This window comes from Capra hircus, chromosome 11 (genome assembly GCF_001704415.2).
Source record: "Capra hircus breed San Clemente chromosome 11, ASM170441v1, whole genome shotgun sequence".
Lineage (NCBI taxonomy): Eukaryota > Metazoa > Chordata > Mammalia > Artiodactyla > Bovidae > Capra > Capra hircus.
In genome coordinates this window covers 87,300,330-87,314,065 of record NC_030818.1, presented here as the reverse complement: position 1 = coordinate 87,314,065, position 13,736 = coordinate 87,300,330, and the positions used below count along the sequence as shown (strand labels likewise).

General features: G+C 40.4%; 1 protein-coding gene across 3 annotated transcripts in view; it reads left to right on the top strand.

The window, feature by feature from the left end:
- The window catches only part of TAF1B (TATA-box binding protein associated factor, RNA polymerase I subunit B), a 55,760-nt gene that overhangs the window by 10,014 nt on the left and 32,010 nt on the right, over window positions 1-13,736 (top strand). For 2 of the 3 annotated variants that reach the window (XM_018055676.1, XM_018055674.1), the window contains 3 exons: window positions 1,935-2,088; window positions 8,268-8,424; window positions 12,699-12,798. In XM_018055676.1, the coding sequence (XP_017911165.1) occupies window positions 8,336-8,424; window positions 12,699-12,798 (189 nt within the window). In that variant the 5' untranslated portion in view covers window positions 1,935-2,088; window positions 8,268-8,335. Of the gene's footprint in view, window positions 1-1,934; window positions 2,089-8,225; window positions 8,425-12,698; window positions 12,799-13,736 lie in introns of those variants that run through there. The other variant, XM_018055675.1, reaches the window with a different exon arrangement.

The window sequence follows — 13,736 nt, the reverse complement described above, 5'->3', positions numbered from 1 at the left end:
AGTTGAAACATAAAGAAAATTGTGGTTAAGTTAAATAGAAGTTTAAAGGGGTTTCTACCATTGTACTATTAAAAACTGTTTCACAGATGTTACTCTTTTTGCTTGGAACACCTGCTTACTTTACCTGGCATTTCAAGATTCAGCTCAGTTGTCATCTGGATGCTTTACCACCCCACCCCCGTCCATCAAAGCAGTTATATTTTTAGCAGTTTGCTTTTCACTGCTTATTAAATGTGCCATGGATCATTTTGTTTGGAAAAGGGGAGGATTCCACTGCTGGGAAATGCAAGTTTGATAAGCTTTGACGTGTTTTATGTGTGGTTCTTACTCTCTAGGACTGTCAAGGGATTCTGACTCTGTTTGACACTCATTTGTTAAGAGCTTGGAAACAGGGTCTCATAGGTTCCACACGCAGAGTTTAGTGAAAGAAATGAGGCATTTAGAAATTGCAGGAATGAGAAGTCAAATAGCAGATGGAGCAGGAATAATGATAGTTCAGTTTTAGGCAGTAAGTTTGAGACAGCTATTGGACATCCACAAGGAAATGTGGAGTCCTCAGATACACTTCAGTTCCAGGGGAGAGATCTGGACTGGAGATAGAAATTTGGAAGTTGTCAGCTTACACTATAATCAAATCTAAAATACCACTGTTTGTAAGATTCACCATTATTTTTAAGTACCCCCAAGAAAAAAGAAAATGCTGCAAATTAAATTGTGCCATGACGCTGACTGTAAGATAGTCCTGATTTCAGGGCTGTTAAAATATGGAGATGGGGGAGTGCACATTAGAATTGAAAACAGTGTACATAGTAGATGGTATTTAAAACTACAAGACCAGATGATATCCCTGAGGAGTAAAGACAGAGAAGACGACCAAGAACTGAGCTCTGAATATTCATTGGAAGGACCCTGATGCTGGGGAGGGTTGAGAGCAAAAGGAGAAGGGGCCAACAGAGGATGAAGTGGTTGGATAGCATCAGTGACTCAATGGACATGAGTCTGAGCAAACTCCAGGAGATGGTGAAGGACCAGGAAGCTTGGCATGCTGCCGTCCATGGGGTTACAGATAGTTGGACACGACTTAGCGGCTGAACAACAACAGTGAAAGGTGGAGTCAAGTGCACAGAGGGAGACGTTGTTGTAGATGGGAGCAGGGAAGGGTGCAGAGGCTGACAGAGGGCTGAGCGTGTGCTGTGGGAGTTTCCTTAGGATTGCTTCAGTTTTCTCTGTGATCTCCATGTATCAGCCAGCTTTATGGTTGCTTGGCCCCTCGTGGGCTCACCTACCAGAGGGGATGTGCTTGACAGAAGAAACAAGCATTATCCTGTCCCTGGGTTATTTTTTCCGTCTCATTCTCTGTGAGTTCCTTTAATATGAGCTTTATCTCCTCACAGTGAGATCAAGTTTCTGGCCTACATGACTGAGAGTGTGGCTTTTTGACTGTAATCAGCTCCCCAAGGTCATGTCAGTTAATGAGGCCTTTAGGTAGCTGGCCAGCTGACCTTTCTAAGGGACACTCTGACCGCTGTTTCAGCGATACACTTGTGAAAAATTAAATCATGGTAAGAGATAATGTATGATTGTCAAGCCTCAGTGTGTCTGGAGTCATTATTGACACTTGATGTTTTTATTGGTGTTGATGCTAGAGCTATAGGAGAGGTGTTAGTTACAGAGAGAACTAGGCCTGTTGTGTCTGCCTGTTTCTCTGCTCGTGCTTGTTTGGCATCCTTATCTGAGAAACATGGCCCGGAGCTGCTGAGGAGCACGTGCAGAAGTCTGGCTCTCTTTGTCTCAGGGACCAGGCAGATGGCTGCAGGTCTCTAGAGTGGTTCCTTCTCTGGTGTTTGTGATGCTCAAGCATTGTTTACAGTTTGTGGAAATGAATTATGTTGTAATTCCAATATAATCATAATTTATATTCTTTTACAAAATAGGTATTAGAAGATAATTCAAGCCATTCAGACTGGGAGAGTGAGCCTGAGCTGCTGAGTGACGTGAACTGTCTGTCTTTTGCTGAAAGTGGAGCAGAGTCTCAGCCTGACATCCGCACCCCAAAGCCTTTCCCCATCATCAAAGCATCACACTCAGGTAAAGATGACAAACTAACGCTCTGGCAGTGCATCTTAGAAATAATGTAGTCCTGTCTCTTCATATTCCAAGGAAGGGAACTTGGCCTAGCAAGGAAGAATGATTTGTTGAATCATATGGCAAGGAGAAAGGTAAACTGAATGAAATGTTAGGGCAGTTTTTAAAAAGGTACATTTTTTCCGCATGAGCTTTTAGGTGTGATTTTTACAGGAACTAAACAGTAAGGCTTCCTGGGTGGCTTAGATGGGAAAGAATCTACCTGCAGAAGACCAAGGTTCCATCTCTGCTGGTCGGGAAGATCCCTTGAAGAAGGGAATTTCTCCCCACTCCAGGAGCTGTTCTTGAGAATCCCATGGGAGGAGGAGCCTGGCGGGCTGCAGTCCATGGGGTGTAAAGAGTCAGACATGACTGAATGACTAACACTTTCACTTTTCAAGCAATAGGTAGATCCAAAAAGGAGGCTAGCTCAAGTAAGATAGCCGTGGGCTCAGAATATTAGAGAAAAGTTGTAGCAGAGAACTAATAGAACTTAGCCATGTGGTAAGATAGACAGGAGTCAAAGATAAGCTGCCCAGTTTCTCTGCGTAGACTAATGCAGGCCGAATCAGATCACCATATTTTGTGTGTGTGTGTGTGTGTGTGTGTGTGTGTGTGTGTGTGTGTGTGTGTGTGTGTGTGTGTGTGTGTGTGTGTGTGTGTGTGTGTGTGTGTGTGTGTGTGTGTGTGTGTGTGTGTGTGTGTGTGTGTGCGCGCGCGCGCGCATGTCCATGTATGTCTTACTTTCTGATTTAATTCCATAATTTAAAATAGATAAGGAGTGTATTTAAGGTTACAGATTCAGACTTTCTCCTCATGATTTTAGTTGTTTTCTACATTACTTTTAGAAACAAAAACAAAGAAACATGGTGGAAAACAGAGAAAAATTTTATTATAGATTGTGAAGGTCTTGATGTGTACTACTAGAGTTGTTTGGGAGATAGCCTGCAAACTTCCTGGTGTTAGGAATTGCTGAAGTCTGCATTACATGTGGTTGGGTAAAATTTTCAACAAAACATTTCGAGTATGGACTGCTTTGCAAGCCCCTCACCCTCCAGAGATTAAAAATTCCCTTTATCAGCATATCCATGTTTCTTTTTATTTTTTGTCGTTTCCTTTTTTTCCTTCAGCATAACTGCATTTCTTCATGGGCTGCACAATGACACAGTTATCAAATAAGTTACATTTTGTGTCCAAAGAAGTTAGGTCTTAGGATAATCAGGCAGCATGGCATGTGGGGCTTCCTTTTCCGTGCCTCAGGCCACTGGACTCAAAAAATCTCAGAGAACCAGGGCTCTGAAGCCATCCCAGCCTTTTTAGTAAGACATCGTGATTGTTTACCTGTGTTAGGGATTTTTGTTTGCATGTTCGTTTCTTAGTAAATGATGATCCTTAGAGCTTTATTTTCATTTTTCTGTTAAATGTAACTATTAAAACAACTCATTATTAATGTAAAACTGTAAAATTCAGATATTCATGGGAATTCCCTGGCAGTCCAGTGGTTAGAACTCAGTCCTTCCACTGTTGGGGCCCGGGTTTAATCCCTCATTAGGGAACTAAGATCCTGCAAGCTGTGTGGCCTGGCCAAAAACAAACAAACAAACAAACAACAAAAAAAAAACACATGTTCATAAAGAAAGTAAACTCATGAGTTATTGTACCACCCCAAAATAACCACTGTCACTGTATTCTTCTACATTCTAGAAGGTTTTTTATTCATATATATAGAGAGAAAGCATGAGTTTTGTTGTCCAAAAATGTGAACTACTTCTTGATTCTTTAAATTTTTTTGATCAAAATTCTACATGCATGTTGATTCAATTTGATTTATAGGACTTGTTACACAAATAAAAATAAATTGCAGTCCACTATCTCCCTCAAATGTCCCATTTCCCAGAGGCATTCATTTTCAACTTTTTTTTTAAACGCTGTATCGCTGTATCACATGCTTCTGTTACTACATCTTGATTTCTTGTTTTGCATACGAGCAATTAAATTCCCACTATGGATGATGAAGCCTTAGCTCTTTCACTCATCCCTCACTGTCCTTCCCCACCCCCTGCCATGTAGTTACCAACACACAATTATGAATTTCTCCTTCTCTAGCTTTCCAATATAATGTTTTGCTTGGTCAGTTTTTTGGTGCTAAAATTGTAAATGTATATAAATATCCATCAGAGCTGAGTCATATAGCTTTCTATGATTACTTTTTCTGTATATGCTTTGGTTTTTCCAGAGTTGATAATTTGTTTGCTGCTGCTGCTGCTGAGTCACTTCAGTTGTGTCCAACTCCGTGTGACCCCATAGACGGCAGCCCACCAGGCTTCCTGTCCCTGGGATTCTCCAGGCAAGAATACTGGAGTGGGTTGCCATTTCCTTCTCTAATGCATGAAAGTGAAAAGTGAAAGTGAAGTCGCTCATTCGTGTCTGACTCTTAGCAACCCCATGGACTGCAGCCTACCAGGCTCCTCTGTCCATGGATTCTCCAGGCAAGCTTTCTATTTATTTATTACTAATCTATAATCTGGGCTTCCCAGGTGGCTCAGTGGTAAGAATCTGCCTGCCAGTGCAGAAGACACAGATTTGATCCCTGGGTTGGGAAGATTCCCTCGAGAAGGAAATGGCAATCCAGTCCACTATTGTTGCCTGGAGAACCCCATGGACAGAGGAGCCTGGCAGGCTGCAGTCCATGGGGTCACAAAAGAGTCAAATACAACTTAGTGAAACTATGAATCTATAATCCATGAATCTATAATCTATTACTAATGTATCTCCACACTTCCCCTCAGTTCTGACAATCTCTCAATTCCTTAGCTGTCAATTTCATCTTCCATAATAGATCCTGGAACTTCTGAGCTGCTTTGATCTAGAATGATGTATCTCCAGACCTCTGTCTTGGGGATCTCTTTACCACCATCCCGAGAAGTCTGCCACCTGTCTCTGGTTAAATTTCTGATTTCTTTATCTCACTTCATCTTCTTTCTTGGTTCACACCCTCAATTTGTGGAGCATCTTTTCTTATTTTGCTGAGGATATTAATGTTATTTCCCACTGATTTAAAGATTTGACTGTAAAGTGTCTTCCTACAATGTGGGAGACCCAGGTTCAATCTCTGGGTCAGGAACATCTCCTAGAGAAGGAAATGGCAACCCACTCCAGTATGCTTGCCTGGAAAATCCCATGGATGGAGGAGCCTAGTAGGCTACAGTCCGTGGGGTCACAAAGAATCGGACATGACTGAGCGACTTTACTTTCTTTCTTTCTTTGCCTTTTATACTAGAGGGTTTCTTCAAGTGCTTAGCAAGCCTAAGAAGGCTAGTCCTGTTTAAGAATGGAGATTGAAAAGTTGATTGAAAGCTTTCTACCCACAGTAAGTCTTGTCACTTCTGCTCTGGTTTATTTTCTTGGTAAACCTCCAGCATTGTCATCTTTAAATCTTTTACCCCTCAGCTGACCAGATTTTCCAGAAACATCTCTGAGTCTTTTTTTTTTTTTTTGGAGGATATAACCCCGACTGTCCTGGGAACTAATTTTCGGGCAAGACTGGGGAGGAGGAGTCATTTGGCTGCATGGAGCTTGGGAAGGAATCTGGGTGTATAACTTTTTGATTAGGCTTCCAAGCAGTCCTCCTGGTGTTGGTCTTACCTCATGCATTTTCCAGGGCTACCTGGTTTAACCAACTCCTGAGCCTTCCTTAGAGGTCCCCAGGGAAAATTACATTGAATTCTGCCTTCCCTACTGCTGGCTGTGAATCCAGCTTTCTCAGCACTGCTAAGGCAATAATCACCTGTCCATTTGCTTTTCAGCTTTTAACATTTTATTGCTGTTATCTCTTTTTCCACGTTATTTGTTCTTATACGTATATATTTTAAAATTTTCTTTATAATTAAAGTAGGACAAAACAGAAGCTAATGTGTTGTTTTCAATCTGCCATCTTAACTGGAAGTTCCTACATGTTTTTATATATGTAATATATAGAGAAGTTTTTAAAATGATATTTTATAAAAATCTGTGTCCCTGTATATTCTTTTAAAACCGTAGTCATCGGCCTTTAGCATCCATCGGAGGGATGGTAGGGATGGAGGGCCGGTGAGCTCAATAATTTGCATCCCTACCATGTTCTCAGGTGATGCTAACATACCTGGCCCAACAGCTGTGCCTGGACAACCGTCCAATGCGTTTACACAAAGCATTGTGTAAATTGTTACGCACTGTTTTCATTGCATGGAGTTAGTTAATTAAATTTCTATTCTAGTCACTTAGGTTGTTTTAAATTATTTCCTTATTATAAACAGTGTTGCCATAACATGCCTTGACCCTGAACCTTTGCATTTTTAAAAAATCATTTCACTGAGATGAAATCTTTGAAGTAGAGCTGCTAGACCATTGGTCACCAAATATTTATTGGGTTCCTTCTCTACCTGGAGCCTGTTCTGAGCTCTGTGGATGCCATGGTGAGCAATACTGTCTGTCTTCAAGCTGCCTAGAGTATCCTGGGAGGAGCTGGACAATAAATGCACATGTGAAAAAGAATAGGGCAGTTCCTGATAAATGCTATGAAGAAAGGATCTTCAGGATTTAGAAAAGGGGATTTTGAAGGATAAATTGGAGAGTTTTTGCCCAAGAAAACTTGGAGTCTCTCAGGGTTATTCCTAGTCCTGGTTTTCCATCTACCCTCATTCCTGGCTTTAAACACCAGCTATATTCAACAACTCTAAAATTCCTATCCTCTCAACTCTAGAATTTTATATTCAGCTGCCTACTCAGCATTTCTGTTTGCATGTTTAATAAAGTCTTACACTTAACATGTGCGGGTCTGATATCTTGATTTCTCTGGTCAGGCCTGATCTGCCACCTTCCTTGTCTCAGTAAGGGACATCTCCATTCTTCTTGTTGCTCAGGCCCCAAAACCTTAGACTTCTACTCGTTTTCCCTTGTTTTCTCATACTTCACATCCAGTCCATCAGCATATCTTTCTGACTCTGCCTTCAGAATATGTCCAGGGTCCAGCTGCCCCTCACCATCTACAGGATAAGGACCCATGGCTGCAGACCTGGCATCATGGTCTCCTGTGTGCCGTCCCCTAATTCCATTCTTCATAGCAGCCAGAGTAACCTTTTAAAAATCAGAAATGAGATTATGTTGCTCTTCTGTTTAAAAGTTTCCGGAAAACTCTTATTATACTTAGTTGAAAATCTGAAGGACAGATCATGGCCAACAAAGCGCTTTAACAGTTTGGTTTCTTGTCATCTAACAGTTCTCTCTGGTCATCTCCTGCCACTCTCCCCCTCACCCGTGGTGCTCTAGCCACACTGGCTTCCTTGCTGTTCCTTCAGGTTGACTCTGCTGATAGACTCGGTGTTCCTCCCCAGATCCTTCAGCCTTCCTCTCTGATTTCATCCAGCTCTCTGCTCAGGTGTCACCCTCCCCACAGGGCTTCTGGGACCACCCTTGTGAAAAAGCACAGGTCTCTTCCCTTCCCATTGCTCTGTATGCCCCTACATTGCTCTTTTCCATGTTGCACTTAACCACTGTCTGTCAGGTTTTTTTTTTTTTTTTTTTTGGTCATTTACTGTCCCTCACTACTAGTATGTAAGTTTAAGGAGAGATGAGATACTGTACAGTCATTTCCCCAGACCTGGAAGAGAGGCACAGAGTAAGATGGACAAGTATTTGTGGAAGGAATGCACCCAGGATGAAATAATGCCACGGGGGAGGACGCCCGGAGCATGGGAGTGGGAGAGGTGCTGCCTTAGCTATTGTTTGGAGAGCCTGTCGGAGAAGGGGACACGGGAGTTGAGGCATGACTCAAAGGAATGACACATTTTTGCTTTGCTTAGTAATTGTTTGTCCTTTTATTTATTTGAAAACTTGCTCCCGTCCACTACAAAAAATCCAGGAAAGACAGATCGCTCCTGAGACTCTCCATGCACCCCACTCCCACAGAGAACCAACACTTAACGTTTTGGCCAGTTTTCTTCCAAATCATTACTGCCCTTTATTGCCAAGTTGCTCTGTGTAAAGAATCTATCGATAATTTTAAGATACTTAAAATACCTCTTTGGATTTTGCTGTTTTTCTTCTTTTCTTGTCCAAAATAGTTGCTTACACTTAAAAAAAAAAATCTCCATTTGTCCCTTAAGAAACGACCTCTGTCTGTTCTGGGTCTCTTGATGGAGTGGAATATTCGCTGCGGAAGGAAAAGGGGATCATGAAGATGAGTGTACCACGGACGCTAGCCTTCTGCTATCTGTCATTACTTTGGCAGAGAGAGACAATTACTCTTTCAGATCTTTTAAGGTAAGCTGGGCCTCTTACGGTGATGCTTTTGCTGATTATCTGTGTGACAGCCTGTGGATATTTTGGATTTTACCAGGAGGCTTCAATTAAGAAAGGGAAAGATTAGGTAGTCTGAATTCTTACTCTGAAATGTAATTCTCCCTGGGCTAAGAATTCATCTCCTGGTTTTCTTATTTATATAGTAGAAATAATACTGTTTATCTTACATGGGGTATTAGAGAATTTACCATCCAATGTGAATAAAATGCTTTGAAGGTGAAAAGTGACATTTAAGTACCTGTACAGTATTAAGTATTTTTCATTTTTAAGAGAGAAGATGAACAGATGACCTTCACATGGCAAATATTAGTAGTAGTTATGCAAAAGCATACCTTGGTATTGTTAAGAGCTAAAAGATAGGTTGTCTGTGTTTATAAGCTAAAATGGAAAACAAAGCTATTAGAAGAACCTGTTATGTGGATAGTCAGCATGTACAGTTTTCAAGATTATCTGCAGGGTTTTATAGGTAATGAATAAATTATGGTATGGTATGTAAGAATTTCTCATTAAATAAAAGATGGACCACAAGCATTAATGTGTTCATTTTTCCTTGCTCATTATGTGTTCTAAGTGTGTGGTGTGATTTTCAGAGTGTAGATTTGGAACCAGAACCCTGGGTTCGAATCCTGGTTCTATCACTTATGTCCTATAGGACCTTGAGTAAGTTATTTAATTTCTTTCCACCTCTGTTTCCTCATTGGTAAAATGAGGTTACTAATAATATGTACCTCAGAGAGTTGAAACTACTTTCAATACTTAGTACTACATGAAAAGCACATAGCACCTGGTACATAACAAGAACTCAGTTCTAGTTATTGTTGTTTATGTTTTCTTTATCATCATCATTGGCACTAGGCCCTTTGATTAAATAAAGTGCCTCCAGTAAATGAGAATAGTGCCTTTGAATGTGGCCACATCAACCAAATAACAAGGCTTTTCTCAGATGTGATTAACTTGACATGCAGATAGTCCATGATTCAGTGAATTTTACTGTTACGTTAAAACCTCATCTTGTTCTGTCCGCCCTCATTGGGTGATCTCACCCTTCCCCAAGGCTCTAATTACCATCTGTACGATGACGACTCCCAGATCTGGATTTCCAGCCCAGACTTGTCTAGTGAGGGCCAGACCCATATATTCACATATTCAGCTGCCTGCTGGATACTCCTTCATCATCTTTCTCTTCAGTCCATCTCTCCCTCCACTGATTCCCTTCTTCATAAATACCCTGTTTCATCTCATACAGGCATCTGAGACCCATCCTTGACTCTTTCCTCTCTCTGCATATAGTTTAATCAGTATGTCCTCTCAATTATACTTCCAAAATAACTCTGAGAACCATGTTTCCCCCATTCTCTCTGTCTCTGTCTTCACCTGGGTTACTTAGCCACCTCTCAGGTGAATCTTGTGCCTCTCCTGTCCATTTCTTCCTGGTAACCTGAAGGATCTTACAGGAAGGATCGTGTCACTGGAGCTGAATGAAAGGGCTAGCTGTTCTACACAAGGCAATCTGTAAGGGGGTAACAAAACTCCCCTAGAAATATAACAAGGAAGAAATAATAGTTGCCCATAAATAACAGAGAAAATTATTTGCCCAAAAGTTCTTCTCAGGGAGAATATTTTATGTGGTTGGAGGGATGGGATAAGATCCTACATGTTTGTCTGTCTCTCTCCCCCTCTTCTTCTGCCTCTCTCCATACCCCTCTGTCTCCCTCTTTTTTTCCTTGCTTCCCCCTCCAAGGGGAACTGTAAACTGCCTTCAGGAAGATTAGATCTAGTTAGCTGGAGGGCTTTTATTTTGCTCTGTGGGACACATAAATTTGAGACCTGGTTTAATTGCTTGAAGGAGTAGAAGAAAAGACTTTATCACTGGTCCTCTCTCTTGCTTTTCTTGGAAAAGAGCTCTAAGTCACAGGTTCTCAAAGTTTGTGGTCCTGACCAGCAGCATCAGCAGCTTCTGGGAATTTGTTAGAAAGGCAAATTCTTGGACCCATTCTAACCCTCTGAGTCAGAAACTCTGGGAACAGGGCCTGGTAATCAATCTCTGTTTTAATAAGCCCTCTGGGGATTCTAAGGGATGCTAAAGTTTGAGAACTACTCTTGCTACACCCTGAATAAACTATTTAAAGAACATTGATTTGAAGGGCCTACATTATTAGCCTTTCCACAATACCCATGTATCTTAACTGATCCTGTATATCACTTCTCTGTTAAATCCTTCAGCAGCATCCTCCTTAGGATAAATTCATAACCCTTGAGGAGCCTTTAAAGGACCCTGTACTTAACAATTATAATAAGTAAAAACAGCCAACATATATTCATTCCACAAATATTCACTGAATATCTACTATTTGCAGGTGTTGCTCTAGGGTCCAGACCCTTGAAATACATTTGTGAACGATATAGATAAAGTTCCTGCTCTCCTAAAGTTTAAGACTAGAGGAGAGGACAGATAAGGAAATACATAAATAAGTAAATCAGACAAGAGAATGCTGTTCAGAAGATTGAAATAGTGTGATATGATAGAGAATGACTGGTTGGCTGCTTTAGATGGGTTATTAGGGAAGGCCTCAGTGAGAAGGTGGGATTTAAACTGCACTCTGAATGAAAATAAAACCAGCTGTTGAGTATCAGAAGTACTAGCATTCCAGGTAAAGAGAGGTTGCTAGTGCCAGGCCCTAAAGCAGTTGCAAGCTCTCTATGATCCAGGAGCAGAGGAGGCTGATGTGATGGGAATGCGAATTTGAAGGAGTAGGAGGAAGATGAGGGCAAGGAGATAATAAACAGGACCAGACATAGGTCTTTGTAAACCAAGTTAGGAGTTTGGATTTTTTTTTTTAAGTATAGTTTATATACAATTCACCTTTTTAAAGTATACAAGTCAGTGGTTTTCAGTATATTCACGGGGTGTGCAGCCATCACGTCTATTTCCTGAATGTATTCATCACTCCAAGAGAAAACCCCATACCCATCAGAAGTTTGCCTCTTAAGTGTGATAGTAAGCCACCAAAGAGTTTAACAGAGAGGCATGATCTGATCTGGTTTATGTTTTCAAGATTGTTCAGGCAACTGTGAGTAAAGTGGATTCTCGGTAGACACGAGTGGAAGCAGAGAGACTGGGTGGCCTTTTCTATACTTAGAGCAAGAGGCAGTGGCTTGGATTAGCGTGGTGGTGATAGAACCAGAATGAAGTGAAGGGGTTCAGGATGTGTTTTGTGGGTGGACACAGCTTAACTCTAATGCAGTGCTGCTTAAACTACCTGTAATGAATAACTAGTTTGTTAAATGGCAGTCTGTCACAGATCGAAGCTTTTGGAAAGTACGATAGGAGTACAAGTAGAGATAGTATCTCCAGGGGTCATGACTGGAGTATTGGTTTCTTGGTCAGGAGGGGCGAATGAGACGCTGTCAGTCTACCCCACTGCTCTTTTTTTGTCTCTGTTTTTCTTTTTACCATTTCCTCCTATCTAACATACTGTGTATTTCACTTACTTGTTTTGTCATCTTTGTCTTCTCAGTGCAATGTAAACTCCATGGTAACAAGAATCGTTTATTGTTTTGTTCACTGCTGTGTCTCCCAGCCTCGAATAGTGCTGGGTATATAGTACTTGATAAATTTCTGTTGAATGAATGAATGAATAGTAGAAAAGTATGCATGAATACTTATTTGTATTTATGTGCTAAGTTCTTCAACCTCAGTAATTTACTCAGAATAGTTGACCAGTTTCTATGTACCAAACATTGAGACAGAGTGGTAAACAAGTATTTCTTTAATTGTTCTTTCAGTGATGGGTACCTACCGTGTACTGTCATAGGCAAATGGTGGGCAAGGAGATATTCTAACAAGGAAAACAGAGATCAAAAAGGTCTCCTTGAGGAAGTGATTCAAAAGATGAGTAGAAACTAATCACATCAGAGAAAATAGGGATAGATAGAAGGAATGCCATATCTACAAGCCTGGTAAACTGGCAAATAAGATAAACATACCTTTCAGAAATATTTTATCTATTTGGGCAGAAACAGAAGAGATTATTAGATAATCAACTAAATCTTATCTCTGCACAAGGGAACAGAAATATAGATATTTTCAGGTTAACTATTCTTAAATCTATTTGAGATATACAGTATACTCAACTGCTTCTTAACTTTGTCTTTGAAATATAATATTTTCCCCTCTTTTGCTTACTTTGCCAAATCAGTACATATCTTACATTGAAAGTTTTTCAAAAATACAGATTTGTTGAAGAGGAACATATTCCTTACATACATGCTTTTCAGCATTTTCCGGAAGAGATGAAATTATATGGACGTGACAAAGGAATCTTTGCCATAGAGGTAAATTATTTTCTTTCTTTCTTTGTAGTCACTTATGAGACATTAGAGCAATTTGGTGATTTATATTCATCTCCTGATTTACTAATTCATGTTGAAGTTTAAAAAAGTCATCTACTTTTTGTTCCATTCAAATATGGAACAGTAATCATATCTTAATAAAGAGTAGAACTATTATTTGTATTTTCTTTTTGTGGTTTCTTCATTGTTTAGGCTGTTCTCAGAATACAGCTTTAGTGTGAGATATGTGCACTGCAAATAAGTGTACTGTTGAGACTAAATTTCAGAAGTTTTATATAGAGAACTTGAACTAATCTCAAATTTTAAAAAACAATGTGTTTTGTTGTTATTTGCTCACTATGTTGCTTTGGAGGAATGAACTGAAAGTTACTATGTTAGGGCTGCCCTGGTGGCTCTGATGGTAAAGAATCTGCCTGCAGTGTGGAAGACCCAAGTTCAATCCCTGGGTCAGGAAGGTCTCCTGGAGAAGAGAATGGCAAACCACTCGAGTATTCTTGCCTGGAGAATCCCATGGACAGAGGAGCTGGCGGGCTGTAGTCCACTACGACTGAGCGCCGGCACTTTTGTTTTGGGAGGCACTAAGTCCTTTGTTTACATTAGTCCTTCTCTAGCTCTCTTTTCATGTCTCCAGTGGAAGAGCTTCTGTTCTTTTAATTATGAGTCTTTATCACTATTTATAGTACTCAAAGGTTATATTCCCTTTGCTCTTCATCAGGTTTTCAGGGTACTAAATATTAATATTAAATATTATCCTGCATTTGCCCACTTTAGGAATTCTTTTCATAGGCTTTCTTAACCTTCACAGCCTTCACGTTGTTTTCAGTTTATTTCAGGAGACATTTATGATCCTTACTAAACCTCTGCATGAATATGGTTCACCATCTTCCCAATTATACATGTGAGTAAACACCTCAGAGTGA